Consider the following 20,907-nt stretch of genomic DNA (forward strand, 5'->3'; position numbering starts at 1 on the left):
AGGATCTACTTCCAAGATCCCACAATATAACTTTTTGGTAAATGCTCAATGACCAAAATTTTGACCAATTTTTTTTGCTAATCTTTTTAGAATTCTAAAGCAAATCATCATTGAACACATGAAGCTGCCTTATACTGAATCAGATCCTTAGTCCATTGAAGTCAGTGTTGTCTACTCAGACTGGCAGTGGCTCTCCAGGGTCTCAGGCAGAGGTCTTTTACGTCACCTACTTGCCTAGTCCCTTTAACTGGAGATGCCGGGGATTGAAGCTGGGACCTTCTGCATGCCAAGCAGATGCTCTACCACTGAGACACAGCTCCTCTATTTTGATCTCCATATGTAGATGATACGAAGTTGAGGAAAACCTGCCCTCCTCCCTCCACAAGCTATAAACAAGTGTAATCCATGTCTGTTAAAAACAATGGGACTTTTACCATTTAATTCAATGGAAAAAAGGAAACTTCCAATACTACTGGACTACTGGAAGAGTCATTCCTACCTTCTGAGCATCAGCTTAGGGTTTTTGGCCACCACATACTGCTCCATCAGCTCCAAGAACAACGTCCTCATGATGTCAGTATAGTACTCTAATTTTCCATGTAAAGCTACAGTCAACAGAGATGCAAAGTACACTTTTGCACGTGCTGAGAATTCCCTTTGCTTTTCCAGTGTGTGAATGAACTAAAACAAACCAAAATACATATGTGATTGAGCTGCCACTAACTGCAGAAGAATTTTGTTAATTTTGCATAAATAGTTCCCCAAAACACACAAGATCAAGGCAAAATGCACTCCAGCTCTACTGATTACATTTGTTTAAATCACCTAAATATAATCACGTATTTACTAGCCCATCTGACACATTACTTGATGCTTCCATGTAATTCTTGGATACTGAGAAATCAGAATGCAATTTGTTACATGTGTTCAGGACATATTTCTATGGTTTGGGTCTAAAGCTGACCTTGTGGAAAGTGGGGGAGGGGTTCCACAAATTATGCGTCTTCCCTCAGCTGCAGGCCAAACTGTTTTTAAGGGTGCAGCCCTCAACAACAGATTTTTTGGGTGGTGCAGTGGACTGCAGAGAACAGGAGGAGGTATCGTATGGTCCAACAAAGGAAGAAGGGATGGAGAGAGGATGGCTGGCCAGGGAATGACGTGTTGGCCAAGAAGTTGGGAGTGTCTCAAGTGTCACCTCCTTTATCATGCCACCTCAAATGGCTGCTTGGACCAAGAACTGTCTCTGAGTGTGGGCAGTAGAACAAGAAAGCTGGGGATGGGAAACATAAAACAAACATCAGGAAGTGTACTTTAGTGAGGAACAGGCCAGCGTAGGCATTTCCATAGACACCCCTTCTCTTCCCTGTCCCTCATCTAGCCTGTCTTTGTGGTGTGGAGATCAGCTCTTTAAGGCGCCTGACTCGAGGGAGCGGACAGTTGCCGGTCTGGGCAGAAAGTAAGACTGAGCTTTTTTGCAGAGGGGACCTCTGCACCACAACCACCTGTGTGCAGTGTAGCACTGGAAGTCCAACCGATGGGGGTTGCCAAGCTGTGCTGGATAGGGGAAGAGCTTTTGTAGATCAGGAGGGAATTTTCAAGCTGCCCAATGCTGACAAGGAACTTTTCCCATCTCTGAGTGACTGTTTTCGCTATAAATATATTTCTGCTTTCCAGGAAAATGAAAGGTGACTTAGTTTTCTACTCACGTTAATGAGAAATGATTTACTGTTAAGGAGATTGGAGAACTGATTCAGAGCCTGTTCTACAGTAGCCCTCCTCGCTTCAGGAATGTCCAGCTTCCCTGTGATCATTACATCTTTTTCTCCATCCTTGGATGGCAGAAAGAAGACTCTGTCTGTGTAGGTCTTGTAGTCCAGCACAGGAATTCTTGCTTCGTTGATATCATTTGTCTGATCTTCCATTTCTATCATTAGATCTATAAGAAAACAACACTTTTAGAGCTTTAGCTAAAAACATGGTAATGATTCAATTTTCACTATATTGAAAAAACAATCAAGTAGCCTAATCTTTTCATTAGTACGTTTTTTCAGCTTTCTTTTCTGTACCATTTTTGGTCATTTAGTAGAATTTGCATCTTCCAATAAAGCTCATTTCCCCAGCAGTAGCTCATTCAGTGCAATTGTTTCCTTTTCAGAGTCAGTTGTATAGAAAAACAATCATATGAGCTTTGATTCTGAACACATCTGCAATTGACTTTAACTACACCTACTTGTCAGTAAATTTATTAATTTATAATTCAATTTATATCCTGCCCTATTTCCCGGCCAAGGAACAGTAATATTGTGTCCTGCGATGGCATAGCACAAAGACCGGCCATGGTATTATTAATATATTATCTCACCACTTATCATGCTTAAAACAATGCAATTTACAATTTGCTGTGCTCAACCCCTCTCCCTTTGCCTATTATTCTTATTCTATATATGGCTGAGAGGTTGTCTTGCTGAGATATCATAGTAGATGTTGCACTTGAACCCAAGTTTCAAGTATCCAACTAGCTGCCCATCCGGGCACAATTAATAGTGCTGATTCTTACCTTTAAAGACCTAACTAGAGTTTCCAACCTCCAGGTACTAGGTGGAGATCTTCTGTATGACAACTGATTTCCAGCCGATAGAGATCAGTTCCCCTGGAGAAAATGGCTGCTTTGGCAATTGGACTCTATGGCATTGAAGTCCCTCCCCTCCCCAAACCCCACCCTCCTCAGGCTCTGCCCCAAAAACCTCCTGCCGGTGGCAAAGAGGGACATGGCAACCCTATCCCTCTTGGAGCCAGGGTACTTGAAGCACCACCTCCTCCAGCCGATCAATGAAGACCCTCCTTGCTTGCAGAGGTGAACTGGGTGGCAACCAGAGACAGGGATTTTTTAGTGGTATCACCTCGCCTATAAAATTTCCTTCCCTTTGAGGTTTGACTAGCCCCTCCTTTACTCTCCTTTAGGTGCCAAGCCTAAGTACTGGGTTTTTAACTCAGGGCTACTATCTTTTAAAGTTATTTTTATGATTTGATTCTAGGCCAAGGGATGTTTTACGAATATGATTTTAGGCTGGTAAATGCTTTATGCAGTTTTTATACTCTAGCTGTTTCATATGGTTACTTTTATTGACAATTCTATGCTTATTCATTATCATATTTTACTTTGTGAGCAGCTCCAGCCTCTTCACAAGTGGCAAATAATTTTTTTTTTATCTTGCCCTTCATTCAAGGAGCTTAGGATGGTACACAGGTGTGACAGTGGCTCACACAGTGAGCTTCATGGCTAAATGGGGATTTGAACTTGGGTCTCCTAAGAGTCCAACATTCTATCAGTTATAGCACACAGGTTATAACTTTACCTATGACCTACATGGTTATTATCCATATCCACTAGCAAAAGGCCCATCGGGATTGATGGGAGGTATGCAAAGAGACAAGTGAAATTGCTATAGATGGAACAAGGAGTAGGATCAGTCCCATTCTTTAAAAATTGTCTTTGAGCATATCCCTTAACCCAGATATACCCATAAGTAGGGTTCCCAACTGTAGGCTGGAAAATTCCTGGGGCCAAAGCCTGGGGAGGACAGGGCCGGGATGTGATGTCATAGAGCTCCCCCCACTGAAGCTGCCATTTTATGCAGAGGAACTGATCTTCGCACTCTCTCACACCCAGACACCTAGCATACCCTGTTATATGTTATATACCCTGCATACTTTGGCCTCATCCTATCAGAGGTGATGGTCAGTTTTCTTGTATCCCTCCCGGGCTGCCTCCAATGACCTTTATGAATCAAGCTTACTATTATCAGCATAGCTAGGTCTATTTCTGGTTCATGCTGGACTGGTAATACAATGTGGAAAGAATGTGACGGAATGCTAGAAAATGGTCATGGGTACGGCGGAGGTGTTTCTGATCCCTTCAAGGGAAAAAATATGCTTTGAAGGATTAGGCTTCACTGCTTTAGTAACCACCTGCGTGGACTACTGCAATGCATTCTGCAGTAATGTCTTGATAAGGCTGGATTAAGCCTTCTAAACAGTACAAGATCTCTAAGCTTTAAGGAAGGAGCACCCTCCGTTCTGCATTTCTCCCCATGCATTTAAACCTGCAAGAGAAGATCCACTCCACATCTCATTCTTTACAGAGGGTAGGGTTGCCAACCTCCAGGTACTAGCTGGAGATCTCCTGCTATTACAACTGATCTCCAGCTGATAGAGATCAGTTCACCAGGAGAAAATGGACGTTTGGGCAATTGGACACTATGGCGTTGAAGTCCTCCCCAAGTTCCGCCCTCCTCAGGCTCCACCCAAAAACATCCCGCCTGTGGTGAAGAGGGACCTGGCAACCCTAACAGAGGGGAAGAATATAAAGGCTCGGGGCCAGGCTTGCTCTGAAGTGGTGGAGCAAGAGCGGCTCCTTTGCTGATTAATTTTTGTTGCCAGGTATAAGCCTGGCTTTTCCTGCAGGAGGATCTGCATTAAGTGTGAGGTTTTTAGCTGGCTGTTTTATTGCTGTTTATTGTGCAGAGATGTTACAATTTCATTGATACTGTTTCATTTTTGTTGTTGTTGTAAACTGGTTGGAGTGCCATGGGAATGGCAGAAGAGATATCATATGAATATTTAAATAAACAGCTCGAACTCTGCTGATCTGGAACCATACAATTAGAGTTTTTCAGGAACTTGGGATCAGTTATTTTGCACGTTACTTTTGTTACACGCACAAACATTCATTTTGAGCACCGAGGTAAACAGTTTCAAATCTATCTAGATGTAAATATGACATGAAGTCATAATTACCTAGTTAGGCAAGAATAATGATAGTTCCTGGTTTGTTCCAGTATAAACATATGACAGATTTGAAGAAGAAACTGTGGTAGATTTTGGTATGGCTGCTAGCAGCTTTTTTTGTTTGGTTTTTGAAAGATTCCATCTTTTCAGAACAACAGAATGACTCAAATTCCATTTTACATACATTTTTTAAAGATGTGGATTATGCAAAAATAACCACAATTTAAGACTGTACATTCACAAAGAAAACTCCTACCTAAAATGCTACAGACAGTTAAACAAGCACAATCTAAGAAAACTGTGGCTAAGCTATTTTCCCTGTGTGTGTGTGTGTGTGTGGGGGGGGGAGGAATGGTGGTATACAACATTGGCTTTTCCAGTGAGTCTGCTATATCCTTTTCATTGTTTTAAAATATCAATGCTATGTAGACAAGTGTATGAAGGAGCAAAGATCAATGGCAAATACAAAACATAACCGTTCTATTGGCAGGAAGGAAGAAGGTTAAATAGTTCGTCTGATCTCACCGAGAACACCTCAAGTTGATCCAAGAGCTTTTACGCTTTTGACACAGGAGACTATTACTTTGTCACCTACCAAGCCATATGAGTGACAGAGTTTCTGGTTTCCTGGCCAACTAAGAATACCTAGTTAATCAGTTTCAGTCACCTTTGTTGGCATGATAGACATAGTTAATCAATCTAATGGTCTGTCATCTCAGCAATTTCCACTGACTGTATCATTTACTTAGGTTCTTTTTCTCTAAAAAAAGTCTCCTACAGCAAGCTGTCCCAGTCTGCAGATAGGTACCTTCTGACAAGCACAGGCTGCCTACCAGGATAAAACTCAAGGAGCTGAGCAAGCTTCCGTTCTGTTGAACAGGTAGGGTTGCCATCTCTGGGTTGGGAAATACCTGGAGATTTTGGAGGTAGAGCCTGAGGAGGGTGGGATTTGGAGAGGGGAGGGACTTCAATGGAGTATAATACCATAGAGTCCACCTGCCAAAGTGGCCATTTTCTCCAGGTGAACTGATCTCTGTCACCTAGCGATCAGTCATAATAGCAGGAGATCTCCAGCTATCACGTGGAGGTTTGCAACCCTATGGATAGGCCAAGGGTCAAGACTAAGTGGTCTTTGTGCAGGAGCAGAACCAAAGCAGAAGAAGCAGGCTTAGGACAGGAAGCAGATAGGAGGCAGAATCTAACAGTAACATAGGAGTTGCTCTGCATTGGACAAAGGCTGCAGGTGGGAAGTTACAACTTAAGAGCAATAAAGGCCAACCACACACTGTATAAGAGAGGGGAAAGCAAGAAACAGATGAGTTTGAAGGGGACCTGGAAATCCTAGGAGACACAGTAGTGGGAGACAAGAATGATCCAAGATTTCTATCACCCTAGAGTCCTATCAGCCCTGACCTGGATGGCCCAGGCTAGCCTGATCTCATCAGATCTCAGAAGCTAAGCAGGGTCAGCCCTGGTTAGTATTTGGATGGGAGACCACCAAGGAATACCAGGGTTGCTGTGCAGAGGAAGGCACTGGCAAACCACCTCTGTTAGTCTCTTGCCATGAAAACCCCAAAAGGGGTCGCCATAAGTCGGCTGTGACGTGACGGCACTTTACACACACAGAGTCGTATCATATGGTATGAAAATTCCATGATTTTATACTGAATACTTCATTAAATTTGCAGTGTTGAAAGGCAGAAGTATTCTACCATGCTTCCTCAGCACCTACAGCATGTGCATGAAGGCTCATGTGACTGGCCTACACAATGGAAGAAGGACAACTTTTACAAACAGCTTTCACCAATATTCGCATTGGCCGCATCCATCTTTCGAAGTTCTGCAGGAGTTAGGAGATCTGCTGTAGAACAAGAACACGATCTGTGTCTGCCCACCTTCATTCTACATACTTTATTCTCTTATGAGCAGCACACTGCCCTATTTGCTAAGCTTCTTATTAATTATACTTTCTTTCTATTTTTTTGAAGTCATTCTCATTTGATTCTTTGAAAATACCTTCGTCGGCTTTTATGAGAAAATGCTTGCTGGAATTGAAATAGCCTTGCTGAAAAAAAATCTACTGAAATCTACTGAAAAAAAATCTGCTCATGTGGACAGAAGGGAACTACCTCGCAAAAGCAAGAACTTCTCTTTAAAAATTGGGAGAAAAAAGAATTTGAGTACCATCAATTCTGCATAAGCTCACATAATACAGAGGTCATCTAGACAAGAACATGGCTGTTCAGCAGAATAATTTATGTAAAGTCTTACTAACATCTTGTATTACAAGGAACACTCCTGCAATTTATACCAATTCAGCAGGGTGGCTGCATTAGTTGGTTTTGGCAAAAACGGTCTTGCAGCATCGTAAAAACTAGCAACAAGTTATTGTAACAAAAGCTTCTGTGGGTTTGATCCCACTTTATCAGATGCATGAAGTGAATTCTCAGTCTGCAATATTTAGAGGAACTGTGAGCAACAGGTTAAAAGGACTGGTTTATGACCTTTCTGCAGAAAACTGAACAACTGTAATTGGTGATAATACTGACTCCTTAGTTACATTAAACAACTTAATACCAAGTAAGATATGGAGTAAGCTGACAAACCTGCTGAGTCTCTGGATAATATATTTAACCATGTGTGTGTGTGAAGTGTCATCAAGTCACAGCCAATTTATGGCAATCCCATAGGGTTTTCAAGACAAGAGAAGTACACAGGTGGTTTGCCATTCCCTTCCTCTGCATAGTGACCCTGGGATTCCTTGGTGGTCGCCCATCCACATACTAACCAGGGCTGCCCCTGCTTAGCTTCCAAGATCTGACGAGATCTTATGGCTATCATGGGCCATCCAGGCCAAGGCATATTTAACCCTATTGAATACTAATTAAGTATTTCCTGTCGGAGTACATCTTTGAAGTTACTTTGCTGAAGAATGCTGACTTTCAGGTCAAGAACAGAGTATCCGAGAATACTGAAATGTTCTCCAACCAGTTTTTTTAATGTCATTTAATACCAAATTTTTGTGCTCTCATTCATTTGTATAAAGACTGAACCATTTGTAATGAGTAGACAGCAGAAAAGCATTGTTATCAGCTGATTACGTACCATCACAATGGAAGATGAGCAGGTGAATGATCCCCTGGTAGTGTTTTGGCCTCAAGCTCTCTGGTCCACCAGTCTCCTTGAGAGCCAGGATTTACCTTGCAGGTTATCACTTGGGAGGGCTCTTCCAGGATCAGATTCATGGTGGGCCGGAAGTAACTGAAATGCTGGTGAAATTTTTTAAGTGCCTCTTTTTGGTACAGTTCATAAAAATGTTACCAGTGAACCTCAAGATGAGTAAAATTATAAGGGGATAGGAGCTGAGCAAGTATTGCTCTGAACTGAATATGAATAGATTGGCATGTGTAGAGCCATTCACTTGCAGCTGCCAGCTTCCTCCAAATCTGACGCAATTGTGGTGTAAATACCAAGTGGCCAGGTGTACTGCAGGCATACTATTCCTAATGACCTGCTGCTTATCTTCATGGGGGTTGCTGCCATATACAGCTTCAACAAAAGAGAGAGCAACGATACTGCTCAACGTCATTGGTAGCTCCCACCTAAATCTGCTTCAGTGTATCATCCATGATCCATGGGCCATTCTGGACTATGGTAACTCCTTTCTCACATGTCTTTGTTTACACGATATCTTATCATCAGCTATGTCCACCTAACACAGATGAGTGCACAGATCAAACTCTGTAGCAAGCTCAAATGCCAACTCTGTCCCTGTATCTAGTCAGGAAACACATGACACAATTTAAATGTCAGCCATCCCATTAGGGACTCATTCATCTTCTCATCATCCAACACAGTATGCATATCAACTGTCAACAATGGCCTTCTGTAGCTTACATAGGACAAATGGGTCAGTAACTACACAAAAGAATAATAAACGGACACACATTTGACAACATCAACATTCAAAGAACAATGGGAATGCATTTCAGTCTTTGAGAATGGTGGAAGTCAACATTCTTCAACAAAGAGGAGAATCTTCTTCTCAATCTTCTCAAAGGGAGAACCCAGTGGGACACTGCTGAATTAGAATTAATCATATGATGGTATTAAACAAAAGCTAAAAAGGCCTGATAAAGTACTTAACTAAGAAGTCTGTGTTGTCACCTGTTACAACTATTATGAATGATCACTGGGTTTACATGTGTACTTTGAGTTTTGAACAGAAATGTCACAAAGTGACAAAATCTTTTTGGTCTCTTCTCTCTGTGCATTTATTTATTTAAAACATTTATTAGCTACCTTTCTGCCTTGCAGAATTCAAGGCAGCTTACAATGTAAATAAAACAGCGATTATTAAAAAAAACTCATAGAAGACTACACTTTAAAATCTCAATTAGGACGGCCAATAAATAAAAGTAAATTAGTCAAATGCAATCCTAAATAAAACTGTCTTCAATAGCCTCCTGAAGATTGAAAGTGGGGCTGGGACACCTCCCTGGGGAGGTTGTTCCATTACATCTTGCCAACCAAGAATTCACTTTATTTATCTGATGAAGTGGGCTCAAGCCCACAGAAGCTTATATTTTAGAATTTTCCAATGCCACAAGTCTCTCCTTTTGTTTCTGCAAGTTAGTTCAATGTCTGAAGATATCCAGTATGAGTGCTTAATAAACATAACTAGCGGCAACCAAGAAGGGATATTGTGAACCTTAATGATAGCCTTATAGCATTGCTGTCAGAACTATGTTCGGGTATTAATGATTCAGACAAATCATCTGAACAATCTGCACAAGCGCTCTTCTACCTTAAATATAAAAAGCAACCAGATTGGGATCCAGCACACAATTAAGTTTGCTTATAAGGCACTGAAATCAATATGATCACGAGCTCTCATTCCAAAAATTGCATAAAAGAGGAATGTATCTCTTTTTTTGCATTTTACCAGATTTCTGCACGTAATATCTGCCTACACAAGCTTATTACTTACATAAAAATTTAACTGTATTTGAACTTTTCTAAAAGTATGAGGACCAGATTAAAAAATTAACAGTGTGATTTCCTTACTGCAGTATGATTAGTTTACGGCACTAGCAGAAGCACTTCAAGTCACACAAGTATTTCCCTACTGCCAATTTAGTTGCTGGTACTTATTTTTCTTTTCACATTGAAAATCCCATCAGATTCTTTTATGCACTCTCTTTTTATCGATGGCCTTTGCATCTAATTGCTTGAAGCCTATGCACTGCATATGTTGGTATGCTGTAATCAAGAACAGTTGTGCCTCCTGAATATTCTCAGTAGACAGTTTAAGCAGACAACGGCAGAGCTCCGGCACATCTTGTAATTTCTCTGGAGGGCCCGCAAGAAATCAGGCATCACTCATACCTGTAAATTCCTTTTTGCACCGGTCTCTGACACTTTCCTCCAAGCCTTCAAGCTGTGATTTAATTTTTTCGTATTCTCGTTCTGCTTGTTGACTTTTCCGTCTATAAGGAATAGAAACAGCGAGTACAGAAAAGTTATGGCCTGCAAAAATAAATCATTTTACAACAGAGCTGTACAAAAAGCCAGAGGGATCTTTAGAAGCATTGTCTTTTTTCCTCTTGATCTTTAATGCCAAAGAAAAACAGAGGAAACAAGAAAACAGGCCAAATGTTTAAGGTGGCACAAAATCAGCATGGCTCAGTCCTTTTCATTGAATCAAAGACTGCCTGAAAAATCTGCCCCAAAGAAGTGGATGTGTTAATGTTCAGGAACGCTGTTTATGCGAAGGAACTACCAGCTGGAGAATGAAGTTGATTTGTAATTGCCACTGGCCTTTTTCACAGTTGTTTATTAACTCAGACTGACAGAGATTACTTTTTATCAATATGGTTCTTAATGACCGGGTTACGCTTTCCAATTGCGAGAAATGTAATTTAGTGTTAGTTTCACTCAGTGCTTTTTTGTTCTTTTTAAAAAAGGTGCCTACTCATATATAAGGCTACACTGATTTCTACCAATTCCCCTTTCAGGACTTGGGAAAGCCCCCAATCGCAAAAGGTGCCACTACTCAGTACCGGTAAGCGCCACAACAAAAAAGCCTTGGTTTCACTACTACTACTACAACAACCAGTGAGTTCACTCTTGGCATTTTTTTTCCTCACTGGGTGTTTCTAGGAGTTAACTGGCACCTGTTTCAACACATTGGTCTCCTGCCGTTGTTACATTTGAAGCAATCCAGAGCATATGGTTCTGTTTAGGTGCCATGTCGCTCCAGCATCTTTCCCCCTAAGTAAGTCTTCCGAGTCAGCTGGGAATGGGGCAGGGGAGTCGGGAACTGTGGGTGGCCTCAGACATGGCCTAACCTACCTTACAGGGTTGTTGTGAGGATAAAATGGAGGAGAATTATGTAAGCTGCCTTGGATCCCCTGCTTTGAGGTATAAATGAAATAATTAAATAATAATTATAGCAGAAGATGCTGGGGGCGGGGCAGAGAAAAGGTAGACTGGTTAGTAGGTGAGAAGGAAGCAGTGAAAGATGAGGATAGCAGGGTTGCCAGGAGGAGGAAAAGAGGAAATAGTGTGGGAAGGGGACACAGGGCCCAGCCTGGCATGATACTGGCCAATAATTTTCCCAAGTGGAGGCAGATAAAGGTAGGTTGAGCTGGTGGGTGGGAAGGAAGGGAGTAGGAAAAGGAGAGAGGTATGGGGGCTTTCAGGGAAAGGAAAGAGGAAATAGTGGGGGAAGGGGAAATGAGATTCCTCCTGCAAGTCTTTGCGGGTCCTTTGCTTGTTTAATTCTTTTCTGCAACACTTACATGTGTTTTGTATTCAATGTAATGCTACCCACTTGTTCTGTGGAGGAAAACTCTAAACCAGAATTGGCCCTTGTTAGTGTTAGTGAGTAGTAGATGCTCTTTCCTTCTGGTACACAATACCATATACACATACACCCTCCAGCATGAAATGCATATTAAGCCACATAGTTCAATATTTTACCACTTCAAAGGCACTTAGGCAGAAATGCTAAGCGCATTCACCCATGCAGCCTTCTTTTTAGTTTAGCATATAACTCTGTTTGCACAAAAATATACATCGCTCCAAGCCACAGGATGAGAAAATTATGCTAGAAATATTTTGAAGCTACTAGATATAATATTCTGTTTTCAAGCAAGTGCCGGTGCCCAAAGGAGAAAGCACAGGTATCACAGTAATTCTCCTCTTGCTGATCTCCAAACAAAACAGTTTTCAACTACACGGTTTTAGAAAGATCTGACGATGGAAAATCACATCTTACCTGTAGCAATAGATCGAGATGATGATAATAGCCACCATGGGAATAATTACTAATGGCAAAATCAGGCTCAGCGGTATGTCAGTCACTTGGGTATATTCCACTCTTCCTAGGACCCATTCTTTGAAGCCAAATTTCACCTAGATAAATATTTGAACTTTAGAACGCTAACACAATCAGATCAGACAACGAAAGCAATCCTAAGCAGGTTTACTCAGGTTCCTACTCAGCTCTTCAACAGGGCTTATTCCTAGGAAAGTGTTCTTACAATTGTACTAAAAGAGAGTTTACTAGATATTACAATGCTTAAGTTTTAGGAATTCTCTCTCCCCAACTTTATATTTATTCATTCATTTAAAACACTTCTATACTGCCTTTCCACTCAAGTAAAGTCCCCGAGGCAGTGAATATCAAAGCACTAAAACATTAAAACATCAACACATTAAAACAGCTTTTGAACTATAAGTGTATATAAAATATTTAAACAATTCAGTAAAACATATCAACACACAAACACAACAAAACCAGGGGGAAAGGCCAATAACAGTTAGTGTGTGTGTGTGTGTGTGTGTGTGCGCGCAAAGTGCTGACTTACAGCGATACCTTATGGTGTTTTCAAGACAAGAGAATAACAGAGGCAGTTTGCAGTGCCTTCCTCTGCATGGCAACGCTGGTATTTCTTGGTGGTCTCCCATCCAAATACTAACCAGGGCTGACTGTGCTTAGCTTCTGACATCTGACAAGATTGGACAATACCAGGCTGCCTTCCCTCCCAACAGTTAATGAGGGAACAGCAAACAACAAACAAAAATCTTCATCTGCTGTCAGAAGACCACAATAGAGGAAGGCAGATGAATCTCCCTGGGAAGGGAGTTTCAAAGGTTTGGTGCCATGGCCAAGAAGCCTCTTTCTTGGGATGCCACCCATCCACTCAGATGGTGGGGACACCCAAAGCTGGGCCTCTGCAGATCACCAGAGTGGACAGGTAGGATCATATGATAGCAGGTGGCTATATATAAAAAGAAAACGAAGACAAGGAAACAAATGGTGCAGAGGGAAACAAATTCTTTAATAATTTTTGTAACTCCTATGCGTTTCGTCAGGGGGAATCTTTCGGATTCTTTTTAGTAATGCCCCCATACATGCATTAACACATGCTTTTTGCTGAAGCTGCAAGTGAACTGTGTAGGAGCTGCAAAAGTGATTAAAGAATTCATTTCCCTTTGCAACATTTGATTCCTTGCCTGGTTTTGCCTTGGCGGCCCCCTTTCTTTTCTTCATATGTATAAAAATAGCCAATCAAATTCCTAGTTCCCACATGCAACCCAATTCCAAACCTAGAGTAAACAGGACAATTATTTTCTGGAATAGTCCCAGGGCTATGGATGACTAGTCATTTCATTCAGTCATTATTGATTACTGCAGAAGAATTAAGAATAACCAACAGAAGGGAAAGGAGGGCAGAGATGGATGCTAGTTCTGGCCTGAATGGGGCTGAGATTATGACAATTACAAGCAACACCTTCCCCATACCGCTGCCCTGCATGGTGCTGCGAGTGCCTTGGTCGCTTGGCCTGGGTGCCAAGTCAAATGATCCGGTGTGCTGCTGTTGGCCCATGGAGTTGCCTACCCCTGTCCTAAGACTACTGCTTCCTCTTGGAGTTGCTTGAGCAGTTGCTCTGGCCTTGAATATAAAAGAATCATATAAAAGGGGCCTGCATTGCGCGGTTCTTGGCAAAAAGGAAAAGCCTGCTTGTCTGAATGCATCCTGCTCTAAGGTAAGAACTGGCCAGTGGCAGGATGGTTTTCTTCCACAAATGCTCTGCGGAAGCATCAATCATGTGGAAAGGAGGGCTCTTTATTAGGGCCACTTAAAGCAAGATAGCCCTTTATATCTGTTGCTTCAAACACAGAAAAATGTGACATACGCTGAATTCTGGCAGGTTATTAACTGTATCTCTCTTCTGCCTTCTCTTTGGAGGGGGCTGCACTTCGGGTGGTTCACAGTATAAATCCTTCTCAGTCAGGGTTTTTATGATGCAGGGTTGCTCTCCCACAAATGCTTGAGCCTCTTCGATGGTCATGGCTTTGTTCAGATTACTGCCCTAGACAGGAAAAACAAAATAGAACAATAAGCCATTTTTCTCGGTGCATGGGTACTGGAGGGGGAAGGCAGCTTAGAAACTTTATGATTAGTACATTAATCTTGTACACAATTTTATCTTAAATGGCTAGAGCTAGGCTTGGTATCAGCATGTAAAAGGGAAGAAATGCTTTCAGGTAGTTGACATAAAAAAAGATAAACTCTTGTTTTATTTATACAAGCTATTGTTGCAAGACAAGGAGAGGGTCTTCATTTACAATGCCCAACATCTTTTCTCTGGGGCATTGGGCGGTACAAAGCAACCCTCAACTTGTCTGAAAATCAAGCTGGAAAGACACCAAACTTCAGATTTAAACAGACAGTTTTTTTCTTTAATTCTTTCACACATCCCATTTCCCAAACAATCAAAATTATCACCTCTTTCCGTTATTTACTCAGTTCATTTATACACAGTTTTCTCCACAATGGCCACCTAAAGCAGCTTACAACATTCTCCCCATCTCCATTTATCCTCATAACAATCCTGAGAAGTAGGTTGAGCTGAGAGGGTGTGACTGCCCCAAGGTCATCCCTGGCAGACCAGGGATCTGAGCCTGAGTTTCCCAGATCCCAGTCCAACCCTTTACTCATTACATGACCGTAGCTCCTTATGCATCAAACTAAGTTTATACAGAGCAACATGCAATTAAAAATAGGAAAAAGCTAAGCAAAAAGCAGGGCTCTTGGGTCCTTCTTCTTGACACATTTACCTTTGCATGAATCAGCTTGTTGACTTGCTTCTTGACACCATCTGTGAAGTTTTCAAAGGTTGGATCGGGAAAATATTGCAATGGCTCTTGTAACAACTCCTCGTACCCATCCATTTTAATAAGTGTAGCAATTTTATACCTTTCTGGATCTTCCACAACTGGTGGAGACAAGAAGACTATCGCAGTGTCATTCAATTTTGAGATAACGTTTCCTTCAAACTAAAAAACAAAATAGAATATTGGATTTTGGTTAGAATATATCATTTAATATAGAAAATATATCATTTGTTACTTAATGAAGCAAATGCAACAATGCAAGCCAACACTCTGCTAGTTTTTTATATTTTGGGGTGTTATCTGATAATCTCTCCTTTCTGCTTGTGAAATTACTGAGCACAGAACATTTTAGTTTCTCAACCTGCAAAGCAACCTGTGCAGTCTAAATATAAATGAATACCTTATTTCTGATAGCTTATGAAAGGTCGATACATTCCAGTGTACCAACAGGAGTTCTAACATCATATTTCTGAATGCTAGCTATATGTTGTTGACTCAGTAAGGACACCATGAAGCGTAAGCTTGGGTTGTTGTTTTTCCCCATAGCCACAGTTTCTTTTTGAGTTGTGACAGCTTTGCTCAACTGAGCAGGGACATCTGGCAGCGTCACTGAGCAAATGGGCAAGATCATCAACTGCCTGTACGTGTGCATTTTCTGTTGTGCCCCCACATTATGGAATGGCCTGCCTGCTGAGGTCAGGAAGGCTTCCACTCTCCTGCAAACTTGAATAATTCAGCAATGCATTTTTACAAAGGTGACAGGGCGTTATTGTCACAGAATTGAATGCTTTAATAAAGGCAAAGCAACTGTGGACTATACTACTGTACTATCTGTTGCTATATGTATTATCCTGTTAGGTAATTTCTGCATCATTTAATATGCTTAGTTTCAGTCTTGTTCAAGATTTTTTACTTGGTTTTAACTTCAACATCCTAATCCTATTGCATTGCTTATTGGATGTCCCATCCTACTGACTAAATTGACTTACACCTTGAGTCTCAGTGAGAAGCGCTGGTTCCCGCCTCAACGGGAGCCATGTTTGCTGCCCCAGGCTGGAGGGAAGCCGGAGCGCGGAACTGGAAGACTGGAGAGACGGCCGGCTGACACGTGCATTTGCTTGTGCTCGGAGGCTCGTGCCAGCTCCTGTCTGCCCCGCAACAACTCTCCCATTGCCTGGGGCCAGGGGCTTTGAGCCAATGGTGGCCTTGTGCGGGAGCTTGAGGTGGGAGGGGTGAGCCCTCCCCTGGAGGTATAAAACGGGGAGGAGGTCCCACCTCCAGCCCACTCTGTCTTTTCTGTACTCAGCCACGGAAATGCTGTCTGGGGTAGCCACAAAAATCAAGTAGCGGTCGGAACTGGGCAGTTTAGTGGGCCAATTCTCCAGTCCACCTATTACCAAGTTACGGTTTTCCCGTTGTGGGTTGTGCCAAAGAATGCCCCTGGGGGAGTAAGGTAGATACATCACCTTTCCTATTCGAAAGGGGCTTCCGTCAATTATGGGTTACAGACTGTGCTCACTACTGTGAGATGTGCCTCTTTTGACCACGCTCTAGGTATGGTGCGTGTGAGCGGCCATGCTGCCCAGCCAGCAAAATGCGACACTAAGTCGGCTCTCAGATTACTTCCTGCACACCCGGATTATTTCCGGCTATTGGGTCTCCAGTTTCAAGGAACGGCTCCGTCACCTTTTACTTAGTCGATTTCCTGCGAGTAGGGCCACAGAACAGCCCGATAGGTGGCAATCTGTTAACAGCCTTCGAGCAATCGGCCGCGGAGCTAGGAGTACCATTGGCATGGCTCCGGGCAGTGCATTGCGCCCAGCTGAATTGTGCCACCAGATGGGCTAAGCACCACACCATCGCATCAGAGAGTCCAAAACATTAAGGAAGATACTAAAATTTGGTTACAGTTCCTTGAGAATTACAATGGAATTTCCCTTTGGCAGCACGCTTTCAAGGTTGGCAGTGCCGTGGGCGCTTGGGGACACATTTTTATGACCGGCATACGGGGTTCTATTTCCCCTGCCACGGTCCAGGTATTTGACTGAGCTGCCCACAAGTCAAGGGCTTTCTGCTCCATGCAGGGGGACCAGCAATGGGCAATCACAGAAGTAATGCACTTCAATTTTTAGCCCACCTAAAGATTTAGGGCATGCCGCCCACCTGAAAGATTCAGGGTACGCCTCCAGGACCATCAGAGCTCACACAATGGCCATTTCGTTCTTTGCCAGTGCACACGGGTTCCTGACCCATGCACGTCATTCAGGGCAAGGCGGGCCGTCAGGGGCTGTCTAAAAGGCACACAGGCATGCACGTCATTCAGGGCAAGGCGAGCAAGTCATTCAGGGAAAGGTGGCCGTCAGGGGCCGGCTACGAAACACACCAGCCGTTGAAGATGGCAGAAGGCCGGTTACTTTAGCCATGCCGGCCGAGATTATTTCCTGTTTCCCGTAGGCATGCAGGTCACCCACGATGCCAATTTGTTTAAGGCAGCAAGGACCATCGCCTTCTTAGACTGGGGGGGGGGAACACGAGCATTTCCTCCATGGCAATAATGCTGGCGATACGAAAGTCCAAAACGGACCAGTATGGAAATGGGGCATCGTTTCAGCTGCATGCCACTATCAGCAGCATGGACTTTCCTGCAGCAGAATATGGTTGACACTCTTTAGCTGCATGCAAAGGGAAACAGGGGCCGTGTTCCAAGCCACTATCAGCAGCATGGAGTTTCCTGCGGCAGAATATGGGTGATACTCTTTCCGCATAGGAGCGAACAGGCTGCCGGCCAGGGCCGGTCTGTCAACAGAACGCATACAAGCCATCGGGCGTTGACGTTCATCGGCATAAAAAGATTATGTCCGGCCTGACCGGGATCTCTTTTAATTGTGTTTATGAGTTTCAGGACACAGCCGGATGATGTGGGCCGGTCAGTCAACAGAATGTGTGCAAGCCATTGGGCCTTGGTGTTCAGCGACATACAAAGATCACATCGGGCCTGACCGGGGTCTCTCTTAATGGTGTTTATGTCTTTCAGGATGCTGCTGGACAGTGTGGATCGTCGGGCAGCCGGGTCCGGTCGGTCAACAGAACGCATATAAGCTATTGGCCTTGTCGTTCCTCAGCATACAAAGATTCCATCTGGCTTGACCGGATTTTCTCTTATTTGTGTTTATGAATTTCAGGACACTGGACTGTGGGACACAACATAGTCTTTTGGAATGGTCGGTATGCCATAGCGTCAACGGTTATGACCAGTGGTCGCTGGCGGTCAGCGGCGTACAAAAAAGTATGTGCGGCCTGACCAGGTTTCTTTTAATTGTGTTTATGAGTTTCAGGATGCTGTCGGACGGCGTGGGTCGAAACAGACGGTAGGCCATGGCAGCTGGATGGAGACAGCATTTTGGCCTGGAACGTGCAGTCCGGAGTTACTGGCGGGCCCAACGGGGCATGCGTGGCCTGGAACGTGCAGTCCGGAGCTGGCGGGGCCAACGGGGCATGCGGTGGCATTCGTTAATGCTGGTGTTGCTGCAACTGGTAAAGGAACATGGGGCCCATCACGCTTTGGTTCTCCAATTGGGGAGAATGACCTTAGCAGCACAGTAAGCCGGCTGGGGGGCTTGGCGGCTTTGGCAGTGGCATGCCCGGGCATGGTAATCTGCTGGTCGGTTTGGCTGGAAGGAGGCCTTGGAAAGGTGCCCGCAACGTCAAGCACATAAAGGTGGCATGGAGGAAAGTCACCAACGCAGATGGCAGAACTGTAGGCAGACTGGGCGGCACGGTAATACGTCAAGGGGACATTTCCTTCTGTACGGCTGCACTATACAGTTGGGTCGGAAGCACCTCTCCAGCTGAGGCATGGATTTATGGCTGCAGAACATTCACGGAGGCCTGGGGAATTGGCTTCAGCTGTGAGATGTGGCAGAAGCTGCTCTGGTCCGTGTGGGAAATGGGCCCAATGCAGCTTTCTGGCGGATAGGCATGGAGATGTGTCAGTTTGGGGGAAACCGGCCGGGGATGGTCGCTTTCTGAGCTACGGGAATCCCAATAAGGGGTTTTTTAGGAGAGGCTTCAAGAACATGCCCTAAAGGGAGGGTAGGTTGTCTGCCTCATCCCAAGCGACGGGCAAAACACCCAGTGGCGTTCGTCCTGGTGTCTTGGAGGGCCTGTCGCCCCGGTTGCTCACAGCGGGCTTGCTGCTGGCCGGTGGTTACACAGGGCCGCATTGGGGCCGGCCCTGTTACCTGACACATCGTACATGCTGTGCCACGGGGGTCGCAGCTGTTGCCAATTCCAAGTTGTGGCCTAATTTAATCCAACTTTCATTCCAATCTTTACAATTAATTATTAAAGTTTATTGTTTAATAAAGTTATGATTGTAATAAAAAATGTTATTTAAGAGAAATGTCTTATAACTTTGTTAGCGCATCGGCATTCCCTCCCAATTAGCCCTGGGTCCGCAAAGGTAGACTATAAACAAACAAAACAAACAAATAAATAATTTTGATGAGTGGTGGTCAATGGCCTGGACATCTGATGATTTTGATAGAGGGTTTCAAACAGGGGGAGACTCAGATGATCTGAGGTGATGAGCACATTCATAAAGGGAGAAGGAGCCCTTCAACTAAGCCCCAGGTCAAAGATCAACACCCTCTTAAAGTTGGACATAGAAGCAAATGGGTGACCAATGAAACTGTTTCATGATGGAAGTAAGGTGATTCCACTTCCAGGTTTTTCCCAACAGGAGAAAAACCATATTTTGTACCAACTGAAGCTTTCAAATAATTTACTGTGGCAACTCCACATAAGAGTGGACTGCAGTAATTCAACCTTGAAGCATGGATCAGTATGGCCAGATCAGTGGATTCCAGGAGGGGAACTAGTTTCCACACCATTATTCAACGATTACTTTAACATTCCTGAGATTCCTTCAGCAGGCTTATGAATGAATTAAAGCCAATGGAAATATGTCATTGACTTTTGGATTTCCCAGATGCAAAAGCGAATGCTTCTTTATAAAGTAATAACTGTTACCATTTGTGGTTCCTGTATCTGCCTTCTTCTCCTCTTCTTTGATAAGAAATCCCCATAAGGTTCAACTAAGACTTCCACAGAAAACCACTGAATGATGTCAAAACCACTCCCGGTCACAGTAATATTTCGCCCTCCACTGAAATTCAAACACACAAAATAAAGCAATGAAGAAGAAATTTTTGTTTCTGCTCAAAAACAAATGAAGGCAATTTTTTATTAGTTATTTGTAAATGGAAAGCACATGAGGCTCCAACCTTAGCGAGGCAGTGCTTGGATAGGAGAAGCTGCAGAGATTCAGCAAAACCAAAAAGAAATCCCACACTCCCACCAAACAGCTGAGTGGCGGTAGGGCGGGGTGACTGAAACCAGCTGGTTGGAAACTTAAGATAGGAACAGGAGGGGGCAGGGAAAGCCTCACGTCGGCATTTCCGGTTACTCTGTAAGTGATGTCATCGCGTAGATGACGCTGGTTGCCACCCCCAACCCCGTCTCCCTAAAACTCCCGGCGGTTGCGAGGTGGGACCTGGCAACCCTAGGCAGCACCAGTAATAGACTCCATTAAGAAATAGGGGTCAGACGGGGGACATTGATTTGAGGATTTATGCACAATCAGTCTGAGAAGAAGCCCCAAAGCCCACAATTTTTCCTCATATGAGCTTTGAAGGAAAGAAATTTTCTCCTCTTCTTTTTACACCGGAAAATGTAGGAAAACAGTGTGGAAGAGGGGAAGGAGTGCCCTCTGGAGTTTTTGAGTTTCAAAATGTCTTCGCAGTAGGCCTGCACGTGCACAGTCACCCATGTGGGAGTGCAGAGGTACCATAACAATGAACAATATCTGATCCATTTGATCTTCAGTCTCAGATAATGAAGTTTTCTTTTTCCCTGAAGGTGATGATTTC

The 20,907-nt window shown here is 43.5% G+C and overlaps 1 protein-coding gene across 1 annotated transcript in view; it reads right to left on the reverse strand.

The window, feature by feature from the left end:
* The window catches only part of PLXNB2 (plexin B2), a 199,532-nt gene that overhangs the window by 37,666 nt on the left and 140,959 nt on the right, over nt 1-20,907 (reverse strand). Inside the window, exons 18-24 of the mRNA XM_056845867.1 lie at nt 20,009-20,144; nt 14,921-15,139; nt 13,996-14,172; nt 12,071-12,207; nt 10,177-10,277; nt 1,707-1,936; nt 500-681 (exon numbers count right to left, since the gene is read on the reverse strand). Of these exons, the coding sequence (XP_056701845.1) occupies nt 500-681; nt 1,707-1,936; nt 10,177-10,277; nt 12,071-12,207; nt 13,996-14,172; nt 14,921-15,139; nt 20,009-20,144 (1,182 nt within the window). The remainder of the gene's footprint in view (nt 1-499; nt 682-1,706; nt 1,937-10,176; nt 10,278-12,070; nt 12,208-13,995; nt 14,173-14,920; nt 15,140-20,008; nt 20,145-20,907) is intronic.

This window comes from Euleptes europaea, chromosome 3 (genome assembly GCF_029931775.1).
Source record: "Euleptes europaea isolate rEulEur1 chromosome 3, rEulEur1.hap1, whole genome shotgun sequence".
Taxonomy (NCBI): domain Eukaryota; kingdom Metazoa; phylum Chordata; class Lepidosauria; order Squamata; family Sphaerodactylidae; genus Euleptes; species Euleptes europaea.